Source organism: Erinaceus europaeus, chromosome 1 (assembly GCF_950295315.1).
Source record: "Erinaceus europaeus chromosome 1, mEriEur2.1, whole genome shotgun sequence".
Classification (NCBI taxonomy): domain Eukaryota; kingdom Metazoa; phylum Chordata; class Mammalia; order Eulipotyphla; family Erinaceidae; genus Erinaceus; species Erinaceus europaeus.
This window is the reverse complement of record NC_080162.1, coordinates 94,866,134-94,882,056: the sequence shown is the minus strand read 5'-3', so window position 1 is coordinate 94,882,056 and position 15,923 is coordinate 94,866,134. Positions and strand designations below refer to the sequence as shown.

The 15,923-nt window shown below is 50.7% G+C and overlaps 1 protein-coding gene across 5 annotated transcripts; it reads right to left on the bottom strand.

The window, feature by feature from the left end:
- Positions 1–785: 785 nt before the first annotated feature.
- Positions 786–11,574, bottom strand: GPRIN2 (G protein regulated inducer of neurite outgrowth 2). 5 transcript variants are annotated; one of them, XM_060191208.1, is made up of 2 exons: positions 11,397–11,574; positions 786–2,561 (listed from the first exon to the last, which is right to left on the bottom strand). In XM_060191208.1, exon 2 carries the CDS (start codon positions 2,553–2,555, stop codon positions 1,179–1,181), a length of 1,377 nt encoding a protein of 458 aa, XP_060047191.1. In that variant the 5' UTR covers positions 2,556–2,561; positions 11,397–11,574; the 3' UTR covers positions 786–1,178. The 5 variants fall into 5 exon arrangements, with proteins under 5 accessions (XP_060047191.1, XP_060047177.1, XP_060047171.1 ...); XM_060191194.1 differs by lacking the exon at positions 11,397–11,574 and adding an exon at positions 11,220–11,360; XM_060191188.1 differs by lacking the exon at positions 11,397–11,574 and adding an exon at positions 10,646–10,811.
- Between the last annotated feature and the right edge of the window lie 4,349 nt (positions 11,575–15,923).

Here is a 15,923-nt window from a genome sequence, read left to right as displayed (position 1 = left end):
CCTGATTGCTGGAAGTGAGGCAAAGGTAAGCCACAGTCAAGTCCTGGGTTTGCCATTGCAGAAGTGGGTGGTGGGGGCCTAGGCACGGGGCTATTGTAGACCCCTACCACACCCTTCCATGCCAGGTCACCCTGATTGGGACACTAACCTTCTGACTCCCTTACAGGGAGGGCTGGCAGATTCCTGGAATCTTCAACACTAAACCCCAGGGTAAAAATACAAACCCATTACCATCCTCTTCAGGTCTGAGATCCTCAGGCTAGGCCATATCCTGAATTCCCCCAGGCCCACAATCCCCTCACCTACCCCATGCCCGGACTGAGCAAATAGCCCCACAGGCCTCCACACAGTCACCCCACCTACCCACAAAGGCCACAGCTTCAGTCACTCCTCACTCAGTGGTAGTCCCCAACCCAAGATACTTCTACTATCTTATTCATTCCTGCTCTCCCTCTCTCAAAGAACTACCAGCTAGGATGAAATCTTTATGTCAAGAGAATGAGGCAATAATAGTACCATGCAGGGCGCTGCGATACCTTTGGGGAAAGGTGGCTACTTGTCATTCTCTTCCTGAGATCAGCTCCTGACAAAATGACCTAGAAGGGTAGCCATTCCACTGTGCTCAGTGCCCTGGGACTGACCCACACACACTGTAGACTTATCAGGGGCACTCACAAGCCTGTCTCATTCCCCAAAACAGCCTGGTGCAGAGTATAGGCTCAGCAAATTAATCGTGCTCACCGCCCCCTCCGCTGTGTTCCTAAACACCCACAAGTCCACGACACTTGGGAGGGGTGGGGCACCTTTCTTGACAAGAATCCATTACATCTCAGCATTGTTTTCAAGTAAACAAGAGTCCTCGGGGAAATCACAGCAGAATTTGCAGGAGATGCTACAGAGAAGATCAAGTATTTTTACAGAAAAAAAATCAGGATCTCCAAATGCACAGTGCTGAAACCCTGTCCCCAAGTCCAGAGCCCCAGGGGTACAGAGATTTGGCTCTTGGAAACAAGCCCTTAAAAATCAACTCACAGCAGGGAAAGGGAAGTCCCCAGTCTGCAGTTCTGAGATCTGCAGGTAGCCAGCAGCAGAGATGTACCCATGACAGCAGTGGATTCAAGGGCAGGGGGTCCCCACTGAGTCCATGGATGCAGGCCAGCTTCAAGGGCCACAGTTCCTTACTCAGGGGCTGCACTGGAACAGCCACAGCAGCTGGGGCGCCGGAGGGACTGCATGACAGCTCTCAAGGGCCCCCGCCGACCCTCTGCAGACAGGCTGTCCTCGCTGGCAGGCGCTCGGTGAAGCTGCTCAAATTGCATCTCCAGGTGTTTCTGGATGGCCACGCCGAGCACCTCAGGGTCCACCGCAGCTCCGTACACCTCCCATGTCATACCCTCAGCATCCCACCGCACGTCCCGCACAGGAGATGCTGCTTCCTCCAGGCTGGCCTCCAGAGTCACTTCCGGGAAGGTGTGCAAGGCCACTGACGCTCCCAGGGGTGGGCTGGTGGCCACAGCCTTGCAGGCTGCCATGGGGGCCACCTGCACACTAGCATCCTGGGCTGATGGTGAGGACGCCAACCCAGGAGCCAAGTCACTGGCTGAGGTCATCGTACACACATCCTTGGTCCTGGTGCCAGGCTCAGTGGCCATCCCAGTGGGGGCCCAAGGATGGGCACAGCAGTGGGAATGCCCAGGCAGGCCCACAGGCAGCCTACACTGGAATTTCACCCCATGATGAGCCTGCAGCCCAGACTCACTCACTGAAGCCACTAGTTTAGGGAAGGCCAGGATCCCGGGCGCAGGCAGGACATGGCAGCAGCCAACGGTTCCCACATCTCTCCTGTCACAGAGTAAAGCTGCTGAAGACAACACATGACAGGAGGTGGTGGCCACCTGCCCCGTGGCTTTGGGCTCAGTGTGGGGGCTGCTGCTCTCAGTAGGTGTGTCTCCCAGGTTTACTGGCGACACCCACACCTGACCCTCTCCCAGTGTCCAGGCTGAATGTGAAGTCCCATCCTCAGCCCCCAGGTCCCCTTCTAGGCCAGCAGGGGGCTGGCTTCCCTGGTCAGAAGTACTACCAGGCTGTAGTCGAGCTCTGTGGACTGGTGAGCTGCCAAGGGCCGAGCAGCTGAGGCTGGCCTTCCGAGCACCATTGGTCCCCCGCGTCTGTGTGGTCTGGACCAGGTCCGAGTGACTCCTTTGCACGGCAGCAGTGCTGGGGGCCCGAAGGTGACACAGGTCACTGCCACCCACAGCGGACACATTGCCCACGGTGCTGCTCCGCCAGTGGCCTATGGCACTGGGCCGGGTGCTAGGGGCCTGGCCCTGTTCCACGCTCTTGGTATGATGTCCCTCTTCCTCCTGCACCCCAGGACCAGTGCTGGCCTCACCTTGCTGGGCCTGCCATTCAGTGCTACTGGCACTCTTGCGGAGCTCTGGCCTCTGTCCCTGGCCTTCACTCAGCAGACTGGAAGAGCTATGCGACAGGGGCTGTGGACGCGGGCTCAGGGGTGCCTGAGCAGCTGGCTCAGGCTCGGGGTGGCTGGAGCTCATGGCTACCTGAGAGAAAGGGAGAGGGGCATGGGGAGAGAATGATGTTAAGTTGGATATGGCATCTTAGCAATCCCAGTCCTGCCATTCCCCCTGGGCTGGTACAATTTGCCAAGAACCTAAGTACCTTTAAGTATTTGATGGTTTCTGGTCTAAACTCTCCTATGTTGCTGGTAGGATGGTAAACTGGTTTAACCCCTGTGGAAAACAGTCTGGGAATTCATCAGCACTCTAGAAATGGACCTACCCTTTGACCCTCCTGGGGTACATATCCAAAGAAAATAAAGATATCTATCTAAAGAGATCTATGCACACCTGTGTTTATAGCAGCACGATTTTAATATATTTTAGCTATTTATTTATTTATTTATTTTGGATAGAGATAGAAAGAAGTTGATATGGGAGGGGAAAATAAAAAGAGAGAGAGACCTGCACCACTGCTATACCACTAATGAAGCCTCCACCCTACAAATGGGGACCAAGAATTTGAACCTGGGTCCATGAGTGTTCAATCAAGTACACCACTGACTGGCCCCTCACAGCAGCACAATTTGTAATAGTTCAAACCTGGAAGCAACCCAGGTGCCCAGGGACAGATGAGTAGCTAAGAAAGCTGTGATATGGGAGTCAGGCGGTAGCACAGCAGGTTAAGCGCACATGGCGCAAAGTGCAAGAACCGGTTAGGATCCCGGTTCAAGCCCCCCAGCTCCCCATCTGCAGGGGAGTTGCTTCACAGGTGGTGAAGCAGGTCTGCAGGTGTCTCTTTGTCTCTCTTCCTCTCTATCTCTCCCTTCTCTCTCAATTTCTCTCTGTCTCTATCCAATAACAAATAAAAAAAAAAGAAAAATATCTTCAAAAAAAGCTGTGATATATATAATATATATATATTGCAATATATATTATATATAATATATAATAATATAATATATATATTGCAATTGTAAAAAAAATTATGGAACTGTCTCCTTTGTAATATCTTGGACAGAACTTGAAAGTATACTGTTGACTGTGATAAGTCAGAAAGAGAAGAACCAATACCAAATTCTCTCATTCATAAGTGGAACTTAAGAAACAAAGACAATAAGGGAAAGCATAAGGAGAAACTCAGACTGGGTGTAGAGAATTGCACCAAAGCAAAGGACTCTGGGTAAGGAGGAGAAGGGAGGAGTGGGCAGGGTATTTGGATCCAGATATATGATGGGGGTGGGAAGCAGGACCTAGAATGGTCCTTTCATCCTAGGTTGGGGAAGCAATTGTTTTCCAGACACCTTGGCACCTATCATGGGGAGAGGAGATGTTGTACCCATGTATTAACAACTATGCTATATACCACTTGTCTCTCAATAATATGTATATGTGTATGTGTGTGTATATGTATTATATACCTAACCACCCTGACATCTGACACTTCTGAGGTGGGGTGGGGAGGTACAGAGGGTAGCTTTAGTTCCAGTCTAAATAACAGGGATGAGCCATAAACAGAATGGTGACAAGATGTTAAACAGTTCAGGTCACATGAACAGCAGTGACAATACGAATGTCTAGTAACTGGAATGATGAGTGAGCAGGGTCTTAGAGAGCACCCACCATGCCAGCTTTCCACTCTTCACTATTGAATATGGGACAGAAGGGGACTCGGGGAGAGGCCAAGTCTGCTGGGGCCTTAGGGTCAGGAGCTCAGTGAATACATGTTTTAATAACCAGCAAATTTCCATAGGCAAGTATTAGCCTGGTTCCTCCTGGGACTATCAGTGGCCATTTCACTCTGGATTAGTTCACAGAGAAGAGACTCCATGAAGGTTTGTGAGATGAACTAGAAATGGACAGAGGACACCCTAAGGACAGCCCTGGTCACTGTCTAGCCTAGCCTGGCTAAGCTGTCATGTCTCTGGGACTCAATCTTGGCAGGTGGGAAGAGGGGCAAGGCTTCCTCACATCCACATTTGTCTGCAGATGTAGGTAGAGCCCCCTACATGCATCAACCCTTTACATGTAGAACTCACTTGGCATTTGTTCATTCATCCCTATTCCCCTCCTGTGTGCCACGCAATGGAGCTGGGTAGCATGGGGGCAGGGATCTGAGATATGGCTGCATCCCTGGGAACAGGGTCCAAGACCATCAATAAGACACACACCCTCTATATAAAGTTTAAACTCCCCTTTGTCAAATGTACCTTCACTTCCTTGTCCCTTCATCCTCCCCTCCACGTTGCCTTCTCTCTTCTCCTACTCCTGCCCCTTCCTCCCGCCAGACAAGTCCTTCCTGGATCTGTCCATTGATCCATCTGCAGCCTAGTGTCAGTCCCTTTATCCCCAGAGTCATTCAAAGGAAGTTCTCCTGAGCCAGAATGCCTCCATCTCCAGCTGTGCAGTGTCTGGTCTAGGTAGGAGAATCTGGCCAAAGGTGAGTCTCACACCAGCCTCTGAACTGTCTTCTTCCATCAAGCAACAGCACTGTCCTGGCACAGAGCTGGCACTCAGAGAATATCTTCCTTGTGCCTGATGGGGAGAGTGAACAAATACAAAAGTAAATTCACAGAGGAAAACACTGAGAGACCAAAATGGGATTTGAGAGAAGGTATTTCCAAGACAGAAAAAGCTCACTTGATGTGATGGATCAGAAAAGGCTTTCTTAAAGGCCCAGCCATCTACTCAAGACTGGAGAGAGAGGAAGGAGAAAGTGCCTTTAGGTGTTCAATTGGTAGATAAACACAGTCCTCAAGGAGACCAAGAGGGTGGGGTTTGAGTGAGACCCAGAGAGAGCAAGTAGGGTCTAGGCTTGTGGGCCAGCCTGGCCCTGGCTATAGCCATGAGTTCAAAAGATCACTCCGAGACTTCCTGTCAAGCAGGCCCAGCTGGAGAAACAGGGCAGGAACAGCAGACAACAGTTGCAGCTTGGGCAATACCAACCCTGCCCTACTACCCTTGAGCTGATAAGAACAGCCAGGAAACCAACTACCCTGGCCAGGTGAGCAAGGCCACCCGAAAGGTAATGTAGGAAGGGCTCCTCAGGAACTCAAGTTTCTGTCTCATTGCAAGATTCTCACTTTCAGCACTCAGGAGATGGCTGGCAGCTATCCAAATAACAGTGAAGATCTTTCTTGAGCTACAGCCCCCAGGATCTCAAGGCTAGTGGTGGGGTACAGATCAGTGTATATACTATGAGAAGGAAATAAATCTGCTCAGTGTTGTTCACTGTTCACTGCTGAGCACTTGGCACCTTATTTGCCAGTGCCACTAAGAAAATGAATTTCTAATTTCACTTAAATGTAAATTATTTCAGTTGAAGTGGCCACATGTGGTTGATGAGATGAAAAGTGGGGTGGTTCTATGCACAGGCACTCTCATAGTAGTGTCCTGTCATGACTGCTCTTGGGAGTCTTGGGGGCTGCATAAGTCACCACAATCAGTCTCATCTCAGGCCCTAGAAGGGTCAAGGAAATGATGAGTAGCCAAGAGAGAACTATAATCCATGCCCTTCCATAAAGGGATTCAAAGATCGTGGTCCGCAGATTTCCCTGGACAGACGACCCCACCAATGTGTCCTGGAGCTCCACTTCCCCATAGACCCACCCTACTAGGGAAAGAGAGAGGTAGACTATGGGACTATGGATCGACCAGTCGATGCCCATGTTCAGCGGGGAAGCAGTTACAGAAGCCAGACCTTCCACCTGCAACCCACAATGACCCTGGGTCCATGCTCCCAGAGGGATAAAGAATGGGAAAGCTATCAGGGGAGGGGGTGGGATATGGAGATTTGGTGGTGGAAATTGTGTGGAGTTTTACTCCTTCTATCCTATGGTTTTGTTAATGTCTCCTTTTTTAAAATAAACTAATTAATTAAAAAAAAAAAAAAAAAGATCGTGGTCCAGGAGGTGGCACAGTGGCTAAGGCACTAGACTCTCAAGCATGAAGTCCTGAGTTCAGTCCATGGCAGCACATGTACCAGAGTGACATCTGGTTCTTTCTCTGTCTCCTCCGATCTTTCTCATTAATAAATAAAATAAAATCTTTTAACAAATGAAATAAAAGGGACTCAAAGATGAACCTAGTAAACAGAAAGGCAACAAAGTCAGTAATAATCTCAGTGATGATGATGATGATATTATTATTAATCGTAGCTCTCAGTATCCAATTATCTACCATGTTCCAGGCTGGTGCCACCTCCTTTCCTTAACTGTTTCACTTGATGGTCAGAGAAACCTCATGAGATGTATCATCTTCCCCATTCTACAGATAAGGAGGCTACTGCTCAGAGGTTTAGTGACTAGACCCAAGGCACACTGATAAGTGGCCAGCAATCAAATGTAGGACTATCTGAGATGTCTGTTCTGTGCAGACGACCATCCTAGAAGCAACTGCCCTTCATTGCTGTCATTTTTTTTAATCTGTTTTCCTGACTCAAGTGGTTCCCCAGATACCAGCACAGCATGTGGCACTCCCAGTGGTACCCACAGCATGCCAACAGAAGAAGTGAGTGAGTGGGAGCAAAGCCTGTACCCTCAGCATACCTGCATCTTATTGCTTTCTTAGGCTACTTAGCGTCAGGAGGACAGGTGGGCCTGGATGCTGAGAAAGCAAGCAGGCAGGCAGGCAGGTAGGCAGACAGACAGACAGATAGACAGACAACTAGCAGATCCAAGAATGCCAAGGAGATAGCAACCAGGCAGCCTACACAGCCCTCAGCTGAGTCCCACCTAGAGTCTTGGACTCTCCTAGGAATCAGGACCTGACCTCCAAAGAAAGATATGATGACTGGAGGCACGCTCAGACTTCACCAGGAGCTAATGAGAAGCCCTCAGTGAATGATAAGAGGCCCTCGGTACCTGCATCATCAGAGAGCAGTGGCCACAAAAGGCCAAGGGCATGGGCTGGGGGGTGGGGGGATGTATCTGTTGGTCCTCTTCTTCATTCCACTTTCACAAGTGGCAGGAGACAAAACTGTGACCTAGGACAGTTCAGATATGTCAAAGGGCCCATCACTGAGCCCCAACTGATCTCCCCAGCCCCAGGGGAGAGAAGGCTCTGAAGAAAGTCTTTTTGTGTGATTCCTTAGGAAAAGGAGATTTCCAGTGTCCCCTAATTCCAATAGAGGGGACACAGCAGTCAATGAAAGTTGATCAATAAACCTGGAGTCAGGGAGAAGCAGAAAGAGCAAGAAGTCTGCTTCCAAAATTGGCTCTCATGTTCTTCTTGTGTGGTTTGTGCTCTCAGGTGGTCACCTAATATCTCTGAGCTTCAGTTTCCCTAACCTGAAAAATGGGTATAAACCCCTACTCTGCAGGTCTGTGAAAATCAAACATAATGGCACAGTGATTACTATTGCTCATCTGTCCTTTTCCCTCCCATCCAAAGTGACATGCACTCAAGGCACCATAGGGCTACAAAGCTTCTTTCAGGAAATCCAGTACAACACCCCTGAGACTAGCCTACTTCAGTTTCCCAATCTTTCCTACCTTCCTATCATAGGATTGTCACCTCCAGTGTGTCCAATGTCTCTAGCACCTCTATCCAAATCTGTTTTTAGCCTTAATTTGAGAGGATACACACACACACACACATACGTATTACACATACATACATGCACACAGGCACATATGCACACAGCATTCTACATGCCCAGAATAGCATGACTATTCCTATTTAAAAAATGGAAAAGGCCCTGATTTCACACCAAAAAAAAAAAAAAGAAAGAAAGAAAGCCTAGCAAAATGTTTGAGCCCAAGATAGAGGACAGGCACAATAGAGGTATCTAAGATGCCTAGTTCTTTGACTGGCACCTTAATGTTCTGTCTCTTCACCCCAGTTGATGTCAAAGTTACCCTGTGGTCAATGCCCTATGTCAAGGCAGGTCTGTCCTACCACCTCCCTCCTACTTGTCAGGAAGCAGAGAGTCAATTAGTCTCATATACAATAATCAACTGACAGTATATTGACTAGAACCTCTAAGTTCCGCAGAAATTTCCAGATTTCTAGACCAATCTGATTGAAGATTCCAACACCTCCCCCAGCAGCAGAGATGAGGCCTTTCCCAGTATGCCCAGGGGGATTATTAAGACCATCACAACAGGCTCCATTTCAAATCATACTGGTTTCATCCATATAAGTTCCCTTTGGCTAAGGAATAGGTGTTTGGATGATGGTTTCTAGGGCCAACAAAACCAAAAGAGGAAAAACAAGCACTTGTGGTCAAGAAGGAAAACTCATGCTAAAATCTGAAGCTTAGCCTCTACAGGTGAGACAGGTTTAAACTCCCAAATCACTCCCTGAATGATGGTCACAGGAGTCGCCTGCAGGGGGTCTCCTGCATCCCAGCAGTAAGGGGGCAGGCCTTCACAGTAAAGCTTATGGCCAAAGATGGGCAAAGTGGCCTCAGTAGTCAGGGAGTGTTTGGTGGGAGGGGGGGAATAAAACCTATCACAGGAAGGATGAATGGGCCTGATGAACAAAACTCCCAAGTCACAGGCTGTGCCAGAAAAAGAAACAGTAGTGAGGCAAGGACCCCTACCAATTTAGTTCCGCTGAGCAGAGAGGCCCAAACCCCTGCCAGCCCCAGAGCCTGCTCCTCTGAGAAGGATTTGCCCAGTTCCTTAGGAGGCACCTAAGGTGAAGAACTTAAGCCTCTGGGTCCAGCTGCCCCAAACCAGAAGCTGAGCAGGTGGATGGTGTGTCTGCGCCTGCATGTTCATGTACATCTCTACGCCACACCAGTGGTCATTCTGAGACAACAGCCAGGCCCACTTGCTTGGTGTAGAGGGGATAACTACCCTCTACACCGCTGCACTCTGCACACCACACAGGCCGTCTCTGGCTGTGGAGCCAAAGGCCTGTGCACACTGCATCTTACACCCTTCCGGAAGAACAGGATTCCCTTCCCCAGCCCTCGGGGACGCCTCGGGGACACCCAGACTCTCCCGGAGAATGTCCTCAACACGCTCCCCTCCGCTCCCCCCCACCCCGACGCCCACCCCCACGAGGCTACAGACCTTCTGAGCAGCAAAGGCTGTGACTGAAGGAAGATGGGGCTGAGGGGCGAGGGGTAGCGGGCAGCAGGAATGCAATGCAGGAAGACAGATTTGGGGCTGCAGGCAGTGTGAGCGGGGTGGGGTAGACAGCTGGGTGAGAAAGGGGGGAGAGATGGGAGGGAGAAGAGGCGATGGAAGGTGCGGTGGAGGCAGAAGGAAACGGGGTCCTGGGCAGAGTACGGGGGCGGGGAGAAGGGAGGATGGGCATGGAAAAGGGTGGGATGGGCAAAGAGGAGAGACGGGAGGAGGAATTCGGTCGTGCAGACGCTGAGCACCAGGCGGATGCGGAGTGTCTGCGCGCAGGCGGAGGTGAGGAGTGGGGTTTGGAGACGCAGGCCAGAGGGGCGCCGCGCAGCCCTCTCCCGGGCCCCCCGCCCCACTCGCGGGCATGCACCCAGCCCACCTCTCAGCCTCTGCCCGCCGGGGCCGCGGAAACAGGCGGCGGAAGCCCTACTCCTGCAGCCGCCACAGGTGCCCGGTGCAGCGGCCCAAGATGGAGCCGCAGCCGGACCTGGCCTGAGCCGAAGACGCCGCGGGCCGCTGTCCACTAGACAGCCTGGCTAGAGCTGGGGAGGGGAGCGAGGGGGGCGGGGCGGGGGCGGGGATCCCGCACACCTGGGCCCGCCCCCGCGTCGGCGTCCTGGCCCCGCCCCCTCCAGGTCCCGCCCCCAGGGCCCCTCAGCTGGGGGGAGCCCCTCTTCTCAGCTCCACCCAAGACCCTCCTCACTGCCTATCCCCAAGGTGCAGTCCCATCAACTCCCCTGTTTTACGGGCCAACCAAACAGACCCCAAGACACCCGTCGTCCTCACTCGTACCCATTACAGACTAAGTTCCCCACATTTCTCCAAACCCCTGGCCCAGCTGAGTCGATTTCCTTTTAGCCTCCCCGGCCCCGGGCCTCAGTTTCCCTCCATCATCAGCGCCTTTCGCCTATGTCTACAGCCACTGGAGACATCCTTCCTCCCCCTCCGAATCCCCTTCCACTCCATCCCCCTTAGAGAAACACACACCCGCCCCCAGCTCTTTGACATCCCCCCCCCCCGATTTTCCCACAGGGTCCCTCCTACCCCCTCTTTTGCGGACTTCCATTCATTCGCAAGTCCTGCGCCAGTCTCTCAGCTGTACTCTTGAGAACCCAAGAACTGGTCCTGGTCCTGGTCCTGGTCCTGGTCCTGGTCCTGGTCCGGGACCCTTGAGCTTCTCTACGCTTCCGCCCTCATCCCAGAGCTCCCTCCATCTCGCATCCCTAACTCCTGGAGCCCACCCCCAGAGATGCGCTCCTGCTCCGCCCCAGAGATCCATAATCCCCACCCTTTCCCCGCCCACGTCCCCAGGCTTCACCTTGGCCCCCTAAGCCAACCCAGCGCCTGGCTTTGAGTCTCAGCCAGCAGCCAAAGACACTAACAATAGGCGCGCACGAATCCGTGGGGGGGATATAAGAGGACCCCCCACCCCCACCCCCCCACACACCCCCACACACACACACGCCAAGCCTGCACCACTTCCTTTCTCTCGCTGCAGCCCCTAAACGCCCCACACCTGCCTCCTACTATCCTCTCCCCATGACTCCTGGGGCCTGCCCCATGTGCCTTCCTCTGACCCAAATCTCAGAGTCATCTTCTGGGCTGCCAACGCACATACCCAACAAGGTGGCCCAGGTCCAGGCTGATCCCCGCATCCTCTGCCCTGCGAGGGTCCCTACTACCCACCTCCAGAGGGCCCTGCAGTAAGAGCTTGTCTGTCTGAGGATCCTAGTCTCTGAAAACCGGATCCCAATGATGACCCCAGTTCCCAGGCCCCCTGTTTTGCTTGCCCAACCCTCTCCTGAAGAATCTGCAGCTCCCTAGTCCAGTGGCTTGTGAGTCAAGTCTCTTCTGCTTCTCCACTTTGGGAAGGCTTCAGACTCCAGCCTCACCTTCCCAGCCTCTCCTAGCCATGTGCCATGACATAAGTGTCCAGAGGGCATCTTCATAAAGCCCCTAGCCCTCAGAATGGCAAAGCAGGGCAGGGACTGGATCCTTCACCTCTACCTGGCACCTGACCCAAAGAAGAACATGTGGCACTGTGCAGCAGGTGTGGTTCAGATCTCCACCCCACCCCTCTGCATAAGCTGCTCTCTGCTTGTGTGATTCCTCCCAGTTTTAGCTGCAGGGGTCTGTAGTTCTGAACTGACCCTCCACAGATTATCTTATGTAACAGCAGAAATAGGTAGACACAATAGATGCCATAGTGTTGGGTGCATTCACCCCTGTGAGTCATGCTTTCACACTGTCTCACTTAGCTTTTAAGAAGAGGCACCAAGGGAGTTGGGCAGTAGGTAGCCCAGCAGGTTAAGTGCACGTGGCACAAAGCACAAGGACAGTGGTAAGAATCCCAGTTCGAGCCCCCGGCTCCCCACCTGCAGGGCAGTCCCTTCACAGGCGGTGAAGCAGGTCTACAGGTGTCTTTCTCTCCCCCTCTCTGTCTTCCCCTCCTCTTTCCATTTCTGTCTGTCCTATCCAACAATGACGACAACAACAATAACTACAACAATAAAAAATGGGAATAAATAAGTATTTTTAAAAATATATTTAAAAAGAAGAGGCACCACCACTCACCCTCTCCTTCACCCCAGTCTGAGACACTACTTCTCAGGGGCTGGAAGCCTCCTCCCTGCTAAGACCTAGTAGGGTCTTAGAACACTCTCTCAAAGTCTAGCAGATGACTGACCTCTGAGCACTGGGCCAGGCGTGGGAGTGGGCTCACCAATAGCAGTGTTTAATTAAGAAGAAATCCCAAAGTCTGGCTTCTCCCCACCACACAGCCTAGCAGCCCATCCTGCCCCAAGGGGACAAATGAGGAGCTTGTTTGCTGAAACCACCATCCTCCTGCTTCTGCCCAGGAACTTACTTGCATTTTCATTTTCAAGATGTTCACAGAATGCCCGAGAGAGGAGAAATACATAAGGTGACACCGAGAGACTGTGCCAGGCCCAGAATTCAATATGCAGGTTCCCAGATCCCAATCACCCAAGAACCTTCAAAAACCTCACCAAAAAGTATTTCAAAGAGTTCTGTTTGGAACTGAGTATCAGCCACACTGGACACCTACAGCCTGACTGGACCTGCCTCCAGGGCCTCTAAGCACCACCCTGGCCTTGGTCCCTGTCCAACTTGCCCTTTTCTTTTTCTTTCTTGTTAAAAACTCTTTTTTAAGACACCTCTTTAAAAAATATTTTTATTTATGCATTATTAGATAAAGATAGAGAGAAATTGAGAGGGGAGAGGGAGATGGAGAGGGAAAGAGACAGAGAGATACCTGCAGTCCTACTTCATCACTCATGCATATAGGGACCAGAGGCTTGAACCTGGGTCCTTGCACACTGTAATGTATGTACTTAACCAGATTTGCCACCACCTGGTCCCTCAACTTTCCCTTTTCTTACATTCAGGTCGCGTCAAGGAAGCACCCTTGGCTAAGATGGCTATCCAAGGAGAGCCTGAGATGTGGAGTCAGCATGAACTGCAGCCCCAACACCCCCACACAATCAACCACTCCAAGATCCCACACTCAGGTAAGAACTGTCCATCTCTCTGGGTGCTGGTTTCCTCATCTGCAAATTGGTAATTAAACTTAGCTCAGGGTTGTGGGGAAATGAGTGTGTGAAAGTGCTCTGTAAATTGCTCTTGCAGCTACCAGTCATTTAATCAAATATTTATTGAGCTCTTTCTGTGTCAGGTTCTGAATACACAAGTGAAGACTATGTGGGGTGGGGTTGTTGATTACTCTGATAGAAAGAAGAGGTTCTGGCTTAGCATCCCATGAGTCAAGTGCTATTTCCTGAGATGCAGAACCCTGCGAGAAGAGAAACACTCAGGAGTTAGTTCAGAGGGTCACACAGGGATGGAGGAGATGCAGGCTGGAGACACCAGGTAGAAACTGAGTTGCACACAAGAAACTGACATTCCCAGGAGGTCTGGGCATCAGTTGCATAGGATCCCAGTAGTCACAGGAGTGGATAATTTCTTCAGAAAGAAAGAGGGAAAAGGGCCCAGGGCCCAACTGTGAACTCCCCAGTGACAAAGACTAAGAAGTAGCCATTCCTGAAAAACTTGAACATAGGTGTGATGTAATTCATATAGAGCAAGCAGTTTCCATGCAGTGATGGAGACAGGAGCCTCCTGAGTGGACAGAAGGATGAGTCAAGGGGGCAGTTCTTTTAAGTGTGATTAGAAAAGGGGAGAGAAAGATGTGAGGTCTAGAGATTTATTTTGGTATAAATCCTGGATTTTTGTTTGTTTGTTTGTTTGCTAGATTTTGGATATGGAATATCATGTAAGCATTCTTCAACTTCAGGAAAGAAAAAGAAAGAAAAAAAAAACACCCCACTCTGGTGACAGCTGGGCATGTTGAGATCTCAGAATGGAAGCTAGCACTAGAGCACTAGCCTTAGTTCTGACTAAGTTCTGAGCCTGGTCCTGTCACTGTCATGGAAGAGAAGGTTCCAATGTTTGCCCTTCATGTGCCTCTCATCTCAAGAATCAGATTCCCAGGGGAACAGGAGCTAATCTGACTGAGTACAGCCTGTACCCTTTGTCCTCCAACAGTGAGAGACACACTAGGCCAAATGCTTCTGTAGAGCCCACCAGGTCCACACACACACAGGGCATTTTTGCCTTCAGGAGGAGTAGTGACTGTGTTCAAACACAGATAGAAACACCATATAAGCAAATTTGACTCACCCATATCTGACCTTGAGAAAACTACTGCAGTTTCCAATGGAGAGAATGAGGACACAGAACTCTGGTGTTGGGAATGGTGCAGAATTATACCCCTGTTGTCTCATAATTTTGTAAATCAATATTAAATATTTTTTAAAAAATCATATTTAACTCTGGGGAGAATACTTCATATAAGGGGAGCGAATGGAAAACAGAAAAGAATGGAATTCACTGCTGGCATAATGTCCTCAGTGGACTGGATCCCAAACATGATAAACAGAATGACTTCACCTCATAACTAAAACAAGAAGAAACAACTGGGTAGAGGGTAGATAGCATAATAGTTATGCAAACAGACCTCATACCTGAGGCTCTGAAGTCCCAGGTTCAATCCCTCACCCCATTTCTTCTTCTTCTAGCGTTTGCCCTTCTTCCGTAGCCAGTCAACAGCGTCAGGTTGAGCCTGATGTAAAGTTTCGAGACCTCCTTTGAATCTGGAGAGGTGGCAGTCGTTGACTATGTGGGTCATAGTCTGTCTGGAGCCGCAGGGGCAGTTCGGGTCGTCTCTGGCTCCCCAGCAATGGAATGTAGCGGCGCACCGGCCATGGCCTGTTCGATAGCGATTGAGGAGGGCCCAATCATAACGTGCTAGGTCAAAGCCGGGTTGACGCTTGCAGGGGTCTGTGATGAGGTGTTTGTTCCTTACCTCAGCTGACTGCCAACTCTGTTTCCAAGAGTCTGGAACAGAGAAGTTCAGTGTAGGCATAGGGGACCAGATTGGGTGACGAGACGTCAAGCGTTGGACAGGATGGGCGAAGATATCCGCGTATATTGGCAGGTCCGGTCGAGCATAGACATGGGAAATGAACTTAGATGATGCCGCATCCCGACGAATATCTGGCGGGGCGATGTTGCTAAGAACTGGCAGCCATGGAACCGGGGTGGAACGGATGGTTCCAGAAATTATCCTCATGGAGGAATATAATTTGGAATCGACCAAGTGGACATGGGGGCTACGGAACCATACTGGGGCACAGTATTCTGCAGTGGAATAGCATAATGCCAGAGATGATGATTGTAGTGTGGAAGCGCTAGCGCCCCATGAGGAGCTGGCCAGTCTTGCAATGATGTTATTCCTTGCGCCCACCTTTGCTGCAGTTTTTATGAGATGTTCGTGAAATGACAGAGTGCGATCAAGAGTAACGCCAAGATAGACTGGCTGGGCTTCATGCCGGATTCTCGTATCGCCAAACTGCACATTAAGCTCATGCGAGGCCCAGGCATGGTGTAGATGGAAAACAGATGATACCGTTTTTGCAATGCTAGGGATTAGTCGCCATTTTTTACAGTAATCAGATATCAGAGACATGTCTTTCGTGAGTGTTTCCTCGAGGATGTCGAACTTGGATGCCTGAGTTGCACAGCAGATGTCATCGGCGTAGATGAACTTCCTTGAAGAAGTTTCTGGGAGGTCATTGATGTAAATATTAAATAGCGTAGGAGCCAGAACAGATCCCTGAGGGAGGCCACTTGAGACAAGTCTCTATCTGCTAGACTTGTCACCCAGATGCACCCGGAATCTTCTGTTTTGGAGAAGAAACGATATAGTGTTGGCCACCCATGGAGGCAGGCATCTTGAGATCTT

Excerpts from the sequence above, each read along its gene's own strand:
- GPRIN2 (XM_060191208.1), bottom strand. The coding sequence starts at position 2,555 with ATGAGCTCCAGCCACCCCGAGCCTGAGCCAGCTGCTCAGGCACCCCTG.